Raw genomic sequence first — 12579 nt, 5'->3', positions numbered from 1 at the left:
TGAGGAGGGGGAGAAGGGCAGCTGGTGTCAGTTATGGGTTGTTTAGGTTTGGTTTTTCTGTGCAAGAGAAGACAAACTTTTCCAGGGTTTCTTCCTCCCTTTGCATAGAAGGAAAATGTAACCATCTTTCCCCCAAAATTTATAGATGTAGGCAGGCTTTTCATTCATTTGCTGAGAGCTTGAATTAATTTTAGGGAAGATGAAACACAAGCTGAGAGGATGCTAATCTGTATTGAAAACAAGGGAAATCAGTGCTAGCCAGTCTGCTCTGGCCTGCTCTTGTTTATTGTTATGAATGCTGCTTTAACCAAAATCTGCTTTTGTGTGTACAGTTCTGTGGGCCCAGAATGCCTGGCAGGCAGAGTTTGTGAATTAAGCAGTGGCTGCTCAGGGAGCAGATCCCTGGGGCTGTGCCAGTGCTGCCCTTGCTCTGCTCTGAGCCCACAGAGGGCTCCCCTGGGGCAGGAGGAGCTGCTGCTGGTACCTGTGAGGCCAGAGCACAGTGATAACACCCAAAGGAAGGCTGTGGGCAGAGTCTCTGTGCTGTACTGCTTATTGTGTTTTGCAAAACTTGGGATGATCAGGGGAGACTTAGGTTGCAGTAGCACAAAGAGCCTGGGAATTAGTACATTTCCCTGTGATTTCAGCCATAGCCAGGTCTTTGTAAAATAAAATTATCTCTTTTTTTCCGGTGGAAATGTTCAGTTCCAGTTTGATGTGCTGTATTTTTATAGCAGTTTGTGTTATGAGCTGAAATCCCAGGAAGGCTGATACAGCAGTGCAGTAGTTGTGAGCTCAGCTGGGGGAGCCTGGCTGCCCAAACCATTGACGTGTAGACTGGTTTAAAACTATCAGATGTGATAACAGGTATTAATCCTGTATAAACTTGTGGCAACTAAAGTGATTAAAGTGGTGGAGTCCCCATCCCTGGAAGTGTCCAGGGAACGACTGGATCTGGCACTCAGTGCTCTGGGCTGGGTGACAAGGTGGGAATGGGTCAAAGGTTGGACTTGATGATCTCAGAGGTCTTTTCCAGCCTCAGTGATTCTGTGATTCTGATATGCTTTCAAGAAAGAAGCCCTTCATTCTGTGGATTATGGTTTAGGCTCCCTGTCTGTAGTTCATGAGGTAAGATGGCTTTCAGTTAAGAAAATTTTTGTAAAAACTGAAAGTCAGTAGGAATGTTCCATTCTTCCTTTAATTAAGAGGCATTAAATTAAATCAAATATTCCCTCCTCTTGGTTTTTCTCTGCAGCATTTGAAATCTGTGCAGAATCAGAGCCCTGCCAAAGCAGTGGCTGCAGGTCCCAGTGCTGTGGGTGGGAAATCCCCAGGATAAGGGGGTGTGTTGTGAGGTGTGTCCTGTGCTGTGCTCCCGGGGATGTCCCTGGGCTGGGCACAGGGGGCAGCTCTTCCCTCAGCTGCTGTGATGAGGCACATTCCCACAGGGCTCTGGAGCACAAGGTGTGCTGCTTTCTCCTGCACTCCACATACAGCTGGAGCAGCTTTGATGGGATTGCTCTCCCACAGTGTGCAGTGTGTCTCAGAAGTGCTGCTCTGCACACAGCTGGTGCCCAGAGGGCAGAGAAGGGAAGGGCCCAGTGCACCCTGTGCTACCTGAGTGCAGGAAGGAGCTCTCAAAAGCATCCCGGTGATTCCATGGCCCTTCCTCGTTTGACTCAGTTTGTGTTCACAGGATGGGTAAAGACACGTTTGGTCACAGCCCCAGCTTCTAGTGAACCTTCTGAAAAGGTCTGAGTTTTAGAGCAACCCATATAAAAACTCTTCAGAGTTCTGTGTTCTCGGGAAGGCTGAGCTGGGAGGTTCTTGTGCTGGATGATCCTCTTTAGCAGGTGAGGGGAGGAAGATACCTGAGGGATTTGTGTCTGGCTCTGACAGTGCTGATGCTGAGGAGGGAGTGGTGCTGTGGGGATTTGTACACACAGTACATGTGTGTGTTCTGGTCTGCTGAAGGAGTTCTAAGAAATTGTTTGGAAGGATGAGCCTAAGTGGATTTCAGGGCTGTTAAGGACAGCACGAGGGATTTTTTTCCTGGGTGTTACGTTTGTTGCTTTCTCCAGAGTTGGAATCAAAGGCCCAAGGCTCAGATGCATTCAGACACCTCAAGCTGCTTAGTGAAAATGAGGAGAGAATTTCCTTCCCTGACATGAGTCCCCTGGGATGTGTCTCCCACCTTCCCCTCTCCAAGGGGATTTCCATGAGGTTGGGGTAGTGGGGACAGTGAGAGGGCTCTGTGTGCTGCCACCCCGGGGAGCTTGGGTCTTGGATGTGCTGAATGGCAGGATACCTGTGCTGGTGGGTGCTGCCTGTCCCTGGATACCTGTGCTGGTGGGTGCTGCCTGTCCCTGGATACCTGTGCTGGTGGGTGCTGCCTGTCCCTGGATACCTGTGCTGGTGGGTGCTGCCTGTCCCTGGATACCTGTGCTGGTGGGTGCTGCCTGTCCCTGGGTTTGGCAGGACAGTGATTTTAGCAGTGTCATTCCAGATCCCACAGCACACAAGGGTTATCTGTCAGACTCTGAGTTTTTAATGTTCTTCCAAAGTTGTGTCTTGCACAAAAAAGTTGAAATAGTAACTTTGTTTGAAGTGAGAAAGCACTTAGACTTGCTCCATAACTTCTGAAAATTTCAGAGTGAAAAGAGCTGGAGCAGTGACTGTCCCTTTGCTAACCTGGGCTGAGCTCAGAACGGGATGTGCTCAGGGTTTGAAGCCCCAGTTATATTTAAGCTCTGTGCTTTAAATTCTGTTTCTAATTCAAATAGCTCTGCAGGAAACTATTTGTCAGTATTTCTTTTTTCGAAAATAAAATCAAAGGCAATGAAAGTAAAATTTCAACTTTTTTCCCCCCAGTGTTTAGATTACTGGGTATTTCTAGAGGAGTGAAGTAGATTCTCTTTGGTCACTGAGCACTGGCACTGCCTTCTGTGAGGGGAAATGAAATGCTTCAGCGTCAGAGTGCACAAAGGAAATAGCTGAGAAATAAAAACCCCAAAATAACAGTGCTAATATTTCCTTTTTATATAGTTTCCTATTTTAAAAGATAGTATAAAAAGCAGTGTTACTTCTAGATGACCTTGTTGTAGTGGCTGTTGTGGCAGGAAGCTCCAGAAGTGTGTAATGTGATTTTTTTTCCTCTGGCATGGGAGCACACAGAACTAGATCTATGACACAATTTCTTTGAGAGGCTCTTCTGAAGTGTTTTAGCACTCAGTGGTGTTGAGCTTTGCTGCTGCTGTCAGCACAGAGACTTGAAAATTCAAATAAAAAGTACTAGTAATGGTGAAATTTCAAATTAAATATATCTGTCATCCACCAATGACTTCCAAAAATGTGTTGTAAAATAACATCTAACTGAAAACAAAGCTTGAGTCATAAGTGGTGTTTATTCTGCTTTTCTGGGGTTAAAATGAGCCCATGGAAGCGCCCTGTGCTGCTGTAAATCATCGCCCTGGGAACGCTCAGGGAATCCCAGATTTCAGTGGAAATCACCTGGATTGCCCTGCGGTGCTGTGGGAGGTGCAGGTGAGGGTGTGCAGGTGAGGGTGTGCAGGTGAGGGTGTGCAGGTGAGGGTGTGCAGGTGAGGGTGTGCAGGTGAGGGTGTGCAGGTGAGGGTGTGCAGGTGAGGGTGTGCAGGTGAGGGTGTGCAGGTGAGGGTGTCAGACCTCTCCTGGAGGAACAGCCCTCAGGGGGTTCCTGAGGCAGAGCCCACCTTCCTCAGGGAGCTGCCAGTGCTCCAGGCTTTGGGCTCACCCAACCTGCCACTTCCCTCTTCCTTTGGATGAACAGTCACTCTTAGGAAAGACAGCCAATCTCCAGAGTGACCCTAGTCCTGGTACCAAAAGAGCTGAACTTAAACCCAAACCCAAGCTCGGCTTGTACAGAGAGGAGTCCCCCCTGGGCATCAGTGTGGTGGAGGCCCATTTCCCAGCCCCAGGAACTGCACTCAGAGCTGTTGAGCAGAAGTGTTCCAGGCTGGGTTCTTTGACTCACCTTGCATTCTAAACACAGGCATTTCAGCCTCTCCCATCACAGCCAGGGGTGTCAGGGGCTTGCAGAGGTGATGGGGGCTGCTGGTGGGGAGGGTGCCCTCCCCAGAGCCCCCAGCATGGCAGGTGGCTCTTTAAGCATTTTGCAGCTGTAAAGCTGATTGTAATTCCTTGGAATCCTTCTTTTACCCTCTCAGGTTCTCTCTCTCTGGTAATCTTCCCAATGCACAAATCCTGCACCGTGGCATTTCCACGGAGCTGTCGGGGTCGTTCAGAATACAGGTTTAGCCACAGTTCTAGCCAAAATTTGTTAAAACTTGTAGTAGCAATTCGAGTTTCTATGAATAGGGAATTCCAAGGTCACACTTCAAAACACAAACAGCACAAACTCTGCTGCATTTGTTTGCTTTTAAACCCTGTAAACCCTCAGTGAGATGTTTTTCTGAAGAGTCGCCTCTCTGATGTTCTCGGGGCATTTGGGTGGGCAGGGGCAGTGGGTGGGTGCCTGGGAAGTGACTTGTTTGTGACCCCTGAAGAATTTGGGTACGGCAGGAAAAAAAGTGCCCAGTGTTCACACAGCCAGAGGAACATCTTGGGCTTGTGCAGTCGCTCTGAATCTTCTCCTGCCTGGAAAAGATGCGTTTCGGGTCTGGTTTGTCCCACTGGGTGTTGGGCAGGGACAGGTAACGTGGGGCTCACAGGTGCTTGAGGTGTGCTGGAAGCTGAGATGCATCTCCTGGGAGTGTTTGTGGGGGACCCCTGAGTCACCACGTCCTCGGGGGCTGCAGGGTCAGTGCTGGTTCCTCCCAGGCCTTGGTGGGGCCTCTTGGCCAGTTCTGTCCTGTGCCAGAGCAGGGAGCACACGTGGAGCCACTGCTGCTGCCTCCCAGCCTGCTCTGGGAGCTCCTGGCATTTCACCTCATTTTACCTCCTCTCAGGGCCCAAAAGGCTTTTTTTTTTTTTTTTTCTTGCATGTATTAGCCTTGGAGACTTTTGTTCTTTAATGAGCTAATTTTTGAAATAAACAATCTTTTCTTAGAATTCTGTCTTACATTTTTCTGTTCTTTTGGATTGCTTTGACATTCAGTTTGTAGAAAATTTATCATAAAATAGAGGTTTACTTTCAATTCAGAGAAAGGAACGGGTGAACTTCAGCATTTTGTTTTATAGATAACTAATGGAAAAATGAATGTAGAGAAAATGAAAACATATTTGCAGTTGTCTCTTGTAGAATGTTTTTCAGGGTTGCTTCTAGTGTGTCACAAATTTTTAACTCATCTTTAAAGCTCTGAAAAAGCTTATAACAGTTTTCTCTTGTAGCTTCCAATCAAGGTTTGCCAGCAGAATACCCACACCAAAGTCAGTACGGAGCACAACAAGGAATGTCTCATCAACATTTCCAAGTACAAGTTTTCCCTGGTCATCAGTGGTCTCACTACTATTTTAAAAAATGTTAATAACATGGTAAGTTTTCTAATTTTGCATTTTTTGGTGATTTTATTCAAGTGGTTGCTATTTATTTGTGTTGTACAATCTGCAGAGAATTACTTGAAATTTAGTCAAACTGTTGCTTGCCTTGTACACTTAATTTTTTCTGTTCTGAAGTTCACCAGCAGCATCTCTTGGAGCCACAGAAAGGCAGTGGGAGCTGGGGCAGAGAAATCCAAAGGCAGGGGGTGGTTAAGGGGAATCCTCTGTTAGTGTGGGGTCTGCAGCTGGGCGGGTGTGAGGTTGGAGCTCTGGGGTACAGAAGGTACCTGACACTGCCCAGGGGGAAAGCAGAGGCTGTGCTGCCATGGGAAGGTGCTGCAGGTGTCCAGGACAGCAGTGCAAGGAGCATCTGAAGGGCAGGAGTGCAGCAGGGCAAAGGAGCTGCTGAGAAAGATCCAGTTGGGTGTTTTGTTTTTCCAATGGAAGGCCTGGGTTTGGATTTATCACGAGAAAAGCTCACTGAGTTTGGAGCCACGTGATCTGTGATCGTGTGGACTCTCCCCAGACAGGTAACACAGCTGGCCAGGCTCTGGCAGTGCTTCTTATGGTTTTTATAGCTTATGTAGCCACTTTGCTACTTTACTTTAGTGCACTGCAAGTCAAATTTCTGTGACTCAGATGAATCCATATCCTTTCTACTTCTAGAGAATATTTGGAGAAACTGCTGAAAAGAATTTGTATCTATCTCAGCTGATTATCTTGGATACACTGGAAAAATGTCTGGCAGGGGTGAGTAGGCTTGCATAAGCAATTGCTAACTTGGAATCAAATGGGTTGGAGAGTACAAGTCAAATGCTTGTGTGTCTGTTATTACTGGTACTAAAGTTAAAACTGATCAAATCTATAGCAAAGTAGGATTAATGCCATTTAAAAAATAATAAAGCTTCCTATAAATACATGTAGTTGAGATAATTGATACATTAAAGATTTGGAGGGTGCTTTTTTTTTGCCTAGAATTAGTGACATTTTTTCTGCTAAATAGATTCTAGTAAACTTTTGATATTGCCGGTTCTGCCACTCAGCAAATTTGTAGAGTTATAAGTAATGGTTTTTCATTTAATAACTTGATAAAAGGATTTGTAGACAACTGGACAACTCTACTCAGTCATGTATGACCTGGAGTGAGGGGAGACACAAACCCCAGCCAAGGATTAGAGGTGGTTATGAAGCTTCACTAGATTTTTGTAGGCTTTGAATGCTCGTGGGGTGTCCTGCTCAGTATTTCCTGAGCAGATACATTGAAACATTTCCATCCATTTAAACAGAAAAAGTAACGTGATAGTAAATCATGTTCAAAGTAGCAGATAATTCAGTACCAGTATTTGTTTCCTGCTGCTGAGTTCTCTGCAGACAGTGCTGAATTTTCTTTGCATTTCTTGAAGCTGTCGTTTGTCGAAGTCCTTTTCCACGTACGTTTCTGTGCAGCAGCACCTTTGCTGGCACTGCTGTGCAGATGTTCTGCAGGTGTTTCCTAGCTTGCATTGCTGGCCCTGTCCAAGCCCTGCAGTCAGAGCTGTGAGAGGCACTTTGCTGGTCCCTGTGGGTGACAGCGGTGCTGGCTGGACACGGGCTGGGCTGGGACTGCAGAGCCAGACTGCACTGGGAGCAGCACTTGCAGTGCTGTATTCCTCCAACAAAAGGGATTTGCTTTTTAAAGCTGTATTCCTGGAGGAATGTCCTGAAATCATCTGAGCTCTTTGCTGTTTCCCTGCACCAGTTTTTGAAGGTTCTTTCTGTGTAAGGTAATGACCTTACTATGGTTAGACCTGTCAGGCGACCCATCTTACAGTACTAAACCAGTCTGAATAGTTGTGGATTCTTCTAGAATCACAAAAGACCCAGGTAAATACACTTTCCATTTAAACAGCCTAAATTTGTGCTGAATATTTCTTGCTCCCTCAGTTCAAATGAGAGCGGTTTGAGGCAGAATATGTTAAATAAGAGTGAGCCAAAGGTCTGTACAAAGTGTGTTGTGTTCTGTGGTATCTTCAGATGTATTTCTTGCTCAATGTTTCATCAAGTTCTCATGGCAACAGGACTCAGGTCAACTAAGTGGGAGTCTCTGAAACTTCCCAATTCCCTGTGGAAAATTCATTGGTAAAATTTTAGAAAGCTTTAATGCTGACCCTTCTTTTAAAACTTGCTTTTAGTAGAGCAAAGTTTCACTTTGAATTCTTTTGTAAATAGTTTCCTTATGTCTCACACTGTGCACATTGGCAAAAATTAGATTTTTTTCTGTTGCAGGGAAGTTAAGCCATTTTTGACTCATATAGAGAAATCCCCAGCAAGAACCAGGGAGAAACACCTCTTTTTTGGTTCATTTTTTAGTATAAAATACTCGCTGTCAAAGTGTAGTGACCAAGATCTTACCCAAAAGAGATGTGAGGGTGAATCTTTGCCCTTTAGCCTTCGTGCTCTGCTGATCCTTGACTCAGAGCAGCTTCCAGGGTGCCCTCGTCAGAACAAAGGGTGGGTTACTTCAAAAACCAGCTTGGTGTTTTGCTTCATACTTGGTGATGTTGATCAGCCTCGTGTCCTCCCTCTTTCGGAGCCTTAGCTGGGAGTGTGGGGTGGTTTGGCCATGCTGGGATGTTGCTGGGATGGAGAGCAGCCGTTCTGTGCAGCCCCCTGGGCCGTGCTCGGTGGAACCTGGGGCAGATCGGGAGGGCAGACCCAGGCCCTGGGCCTGCTCGTGGCAGATGCTCCAGGTTTTTTGCCTCCAAACCAGAATTCAGTCGAGCCCTTGTTTATTTTTAGCAACCAAAGGACACCATGAGGCTGGACGAGACGATGCTGGTGAAGCAGCTGCTGCCCGAGATCTGCCACTTCATCCACACGTACCGCGAGGGCAACCAGCACGCGGCCGAGCTGCGCAGCTCCGCCTCGGGGGTGCTCTTCTCCCTCAGCTGCAACAACTTCAACGCCGTCTTCAGCCGCATCTCCACCAGGTACGGGGCTGGCAGCACCTCCTGGGGCTGGGAGCACCCCCTGCCCGCTGCCTGGGGCTGCCTGTGCACGCACTGCAAGGTGCTCTTTGACAAGGTCCTGCTCCAGTGGGGCTCCTGTCAACATTTCCCTTGAGTTCCAGGTTACAAACTGAACCTGTTCCCTGCCCGTCCTGGGTTACTGCTGACATCCTTCCCGTGAGCTGCATTTATTGCTTTTTTAATCTGCTTTCAAAAGTACAGGTGAAAATAATGAATGAAAATAATTCAGCTGAGTAAGTTGAGTTCTGGGTGCAAGGTGTCTTGGAAATAAAAGGATGCTGAAGCTAAAGGGTTGTATCCCTTTACTTACAAATTTAGAAGGAAAATTGGAGATTGTCCACAGCTCTGCTGGAGCCCCCAGGCTGTTTTCCTGGCTAATTTTTCCAGCTAGGAGGCTTTTATGTTAAATCTGTCTTATGCCTGAAGGGGACAAACAGCTGGGCTGTTTGTTAATTGTGGGAAAAGACCCATTTGTCTTCTGACTGACTTGAGTTTCACAGCACATTTACTGTAAAAATAACTGGGTTTTCTGCTTTTCTGAGTGAGAAGGGAGACAAGCACAAAATTTCCATCTATTCTTTGCTGGTTTTGCCCTGTTCCAGATCCTTCTGATGCTTCAGCATTTGTCAGTCCACTACAGTGGTGTTAAGCTTTTTATTCCTGAAATACTTTGATGTTTCTTGAAAGGTGTTTGAAGCAGCTTAGCTCTTGTCACACAGTATAGAACAGCTGAGATCATCCTGTAATAGAAGTGGAGCTCGGGCAGCCTTCTGTGGTCACACAGCACTGAGTGAGCCAATTTAATGGAAACAAAGATTTATATTTTCATTATGTATTTATCTATTCTTTTGGAAAATATTTGCATTTTAGAAATCAGTCTAGAATGATTAATTTTAATTCTGAACTATTTTCAGAGTTTTTACAGAGCCTTTAATAACTTTTATTTCAGGATAGACTTGGCAGCCAGCATGAAGGATGTGGTTTTACTCAATAGGTTGATTGTGTTTTGTTGCTTATGGAAATGGAAACAATTTCTTTTGCTCCCTTTATAGGAAGTATTTTTCAGTTACAGTTTTTTGAGCCTGTGAATCCAGTCTGTGGATCTGCATGTATTTGTAGCACGGTTTGTTCCCAAGCTCCAAAGCCCTCCTTCCCACCCCTCTGAGCCAGAGCAGTGCTTTCCCCTGAGCTGTTTTTCCCTTCACATGGCTTGCACAGCAATAGTTAAATGTTTGACCAGCTCTCTGGTCTCCACAGGGGTCACTCCACCAGTCAGCACTGCTGATCTCTGACCTGGGTTTCCTGTTTAGGAATATTTCTGGGCCTTGCACAGCAGCTCGGGGAGTTTTGGCATGAAAAGCACAGCAGTGGGGACCTTCCATTCCCAGCGAGGGCTGTTAAGTTTCCTGGCGTTGGAGAAATGAAGAACTGCTTTTGTGTCTAGTACTAGAAATCACATTCCATGTCTGAAACACATCTGTAGCTTTGGAACGAGCCAGGGCAGTCTGAGTTTGTGGGAACATATGCTCTAGTTGTTAGTGGCCTGGTGTCTGTGAGATGTTGAGTAAATTAGCTGATACCCAAGTGTGAAAAGATGCCATTGTGTTTAAACTGGTGTGATTAAACTTCATCCTGTTTGCTCAGGCCACAGAACTGTGCACCAAGAATGGTTGTAGCTCAGTCCAGTGATACCAAGGATCATCAGTCTCTGCTTTACTCTGAGAACTTAGCTGGGGCAGGACTTGCTGCTAAGGAGCAGTAGCCTAAAGGTGTCATGATTCCATTAATCTAATGTTTAGTTGAAAAGATGACAGGGTTACTGCTACAGTAGGGTGGGTAACACAGGGATTTAGGCAAATCTTGGGCACAAACACCAGAAGGTATTGGCATTTTGTAAGGCTCACCACTGGTATTTCTAGCTCCATTTTTGGTATGAGGGTGTAATAAGACTATAATATTAACTCCTAATCATGCAAGATCCATCTTTTATTTCTAAACGTGGAAAAGTTTATCTGAGGAGATGGTAGTTTATGAGCAGGTCACAGAATGTTCCCTGCTACTGAAATGTATAGAATCCTAGGTGTGTTCATACCTGTCTGACATGATATGATGGATTTAATTTGCTTTGCTTATTTTTAGGTTGCAGGAACTGACTGTTTGCTCAGAAGATAATGCTGATGTTCACGACATTGAACTTTTACAGTACATCAGTGTGGATTGTTCCAAACTCAAGCGACTCTTGCAAGGTCTGATTTGAGCCTGTGTTTTGAAATACTTCTTTTTCAGTCTGGTTAGTCAGAGATGACACTGCAATTGATATATCTTTTATTGCCCTGTTTTACTCCAAACAGTCATATATTTACCAAAATATTTTAAAATAGTTAAGTAGCATAAAAACATCAGTTTGAAAACTGCTTTGCACTTCAAATGTCTTTTATAACCTGTGTTGCTTTTTAGATCCAAGTTTCTGTTCTAAGTGCAGAAATGTTTTCTCTTTACAGAGACTGTATTCAAGTTTAAAGCCCTTAAGAAAGTAGCTCAGTTAGCTGTTATCAACAGTCTGGAAAAGGTAAGGTTTCAATGCTTGTCTTTCATTGCTTATTTGCAGACTTCCTCTAGTTTAGGAATAGTTGCAATTCAGTGATTTACTATAAAATATAAGTGGTTGCCTCCCTTTGATGCAAATATGTTTTGTAAGAAATTTTGTGTGATTAGAATTAAGAATAAAATCTCGCTTCATTTAAATACATAATTCAGAAAAACTGTTTGAAAGCTCTGGAATGAAAAGGTGTTTTGCATTATCTGCAGGCATTTTGGAACTGGGTGGAAAACTATCCTGATGAATTCACAAAGCTGTACCAAACACCCCAGACTGACATGGCTGGTAAGGCATCACACATGACAGTGTTCAAAGGCTGGTCTCTCAGACATCCCCAAAATGCATTCACTTGCATTTTGTGCCCTCTTTGCTCCTTGTGCAGCCTGCAAATAAATTTCTGTCACCTTTGCCAGGGCAGGTAAGGTTATGTTACCATCTCTCTTCTTTCCTGACTCCCCTATTAGAGATTATTATTGTGCTTCACAACACAAAGAAATAAACCCCAAAAGATGGAGACTCTTTGAATGTATATTTTTCATCTCAATACAGGATAAAAACTTAGACAACATCACCTTTATTTTTCTCTAGTGACAAAGAGAGAGAAATTTATATTTTTGGGTAAACCATGTCTTTAACTGGGTTGAGACCACGTTATCCCCAGTAGCGTGCCAGTAATGTGCAAAAGAGAACCTTTCTTCTGTGTAGATGGAAAGAGCAGATCCCTCTGCTCTTTTACACCTATTCTTTGTCTCTGGAATTAAAACTGGTATTGAACTTGGGCTTATGTTTTCTGCAGATTGTGCTGAGAAGTTGTTTGACTTGGTGGATGGCTTTGCTGAAAGCACGAAGCGTAAAGCAGCAGTGTGGCCACTGCAGATCATCCTCCTGGTCCTGTGTCCAGAGATAATCCAAGATATAGCAAAGGACGTGGTGGAGGAGACTAAAATGAACAAGGTAAGACAGGTAGCTGAATTCTGGCTCTGGTTTCTGAAGGATGCTTGCTTTTGCTGATTCTATATTTCAGGTAGATTTAATTTTGTCTTTCCTGCCTAAAGAGCACATTGCAGTTCCCTATGTAAATTTATGCACCCCTTTTGAGTTCTCACATACCTTCTTTCACTGTCAGTAATTCATATGGATAGTATGTCCCAAACAGTGTTATTTCAGAACTTCTCCATCTCCTTGGAGATTTGACCCTCTGTGCTGTCATTTCCTCTGCCTCCAGCAGCAGCAATGGGAGCCTTGCTGGTGTTTGGCTGTGCTGAGGGGTTGTGGGGCCTGCAGGGTGTGCTCTGTGCTCCATGGCTGCTGCACCTGCAGCTGGTGCTGAGTTTGATGTGGCTGCAAACGTGGCTGAGAGGGAACAACCACCTCTGTTTGTGCCAGTCTGATTGCCCCAGACCCACCAAAGGAATGGCATTAATAAATACAGAATTTCCCCAGAGGGCTGCATCAGGTTGTTTTTTGCCATCCCAATATCTGGTTATAACTGTT

The 12579-nt window shown here is 45.1% G+C and overlaps 1 protein-coding gene across 6 annotated transcripts in view; it reads left to right on the top strand.

Annotated features, from left to right (window-relative positions):
- Window positions 1–12579, top strand: part of NF1 (neurofibromin 1) — a 79020-nt gene that overhangs the window by 1784 nt on the left and 64657 nt on the right. For all 6 annotated transcript variants that reach the window (XM_064678133.1, XM_064678134.1, XM_064678131.1 and 3 more), the window contains exons 2-8: window positions 5329–5472; window positions 6145–6228; window positions 8257–8447; window positions 10626–10732; window positions 10988–11055; window positions 11295–11370; window positions 11882–12039. In XM_064678133.1, coding sequence (XP_064534203.1) covers window positions 5329–5472; window positions 6145–6228; window positions 8257–8447; window positions 10626–10732; window positions 10988–11055; window positions 11295–11370; window positions 11882–12039 — 828 coding nt within the window. The remainder of the gene's footprint in view (window positions 1–5328; window positions 5473–6144; window positions 6229–8256; window positions 8448–10625; window positions 10733–10987; window positions 11056–11294; window positions 11371–11881; window positions 12040–12579) is intronic.

This window comes from Pseudopipra pipra, chromosome 21 (assembly GCF_036250125.1).
Source record: "Pseudopipra pipra isolate bDixPip1 chromosome 21, bDixPip1.hap1, whole genome shotgun sequence".
In the NCBI taxonomy this organism is placed as follows: domain Eukaryota; kingdom Metazoa; phylum Chordata; class Aves; order Passeriformes; family Pipridae; genus Pseudopipra; species Pseudopipra pipra.
The sequence above is the reverse complement of the archived record's forward strand: the minus strand, read 5'-3'. Positions and strand labels throughout refer to the sequence as shown.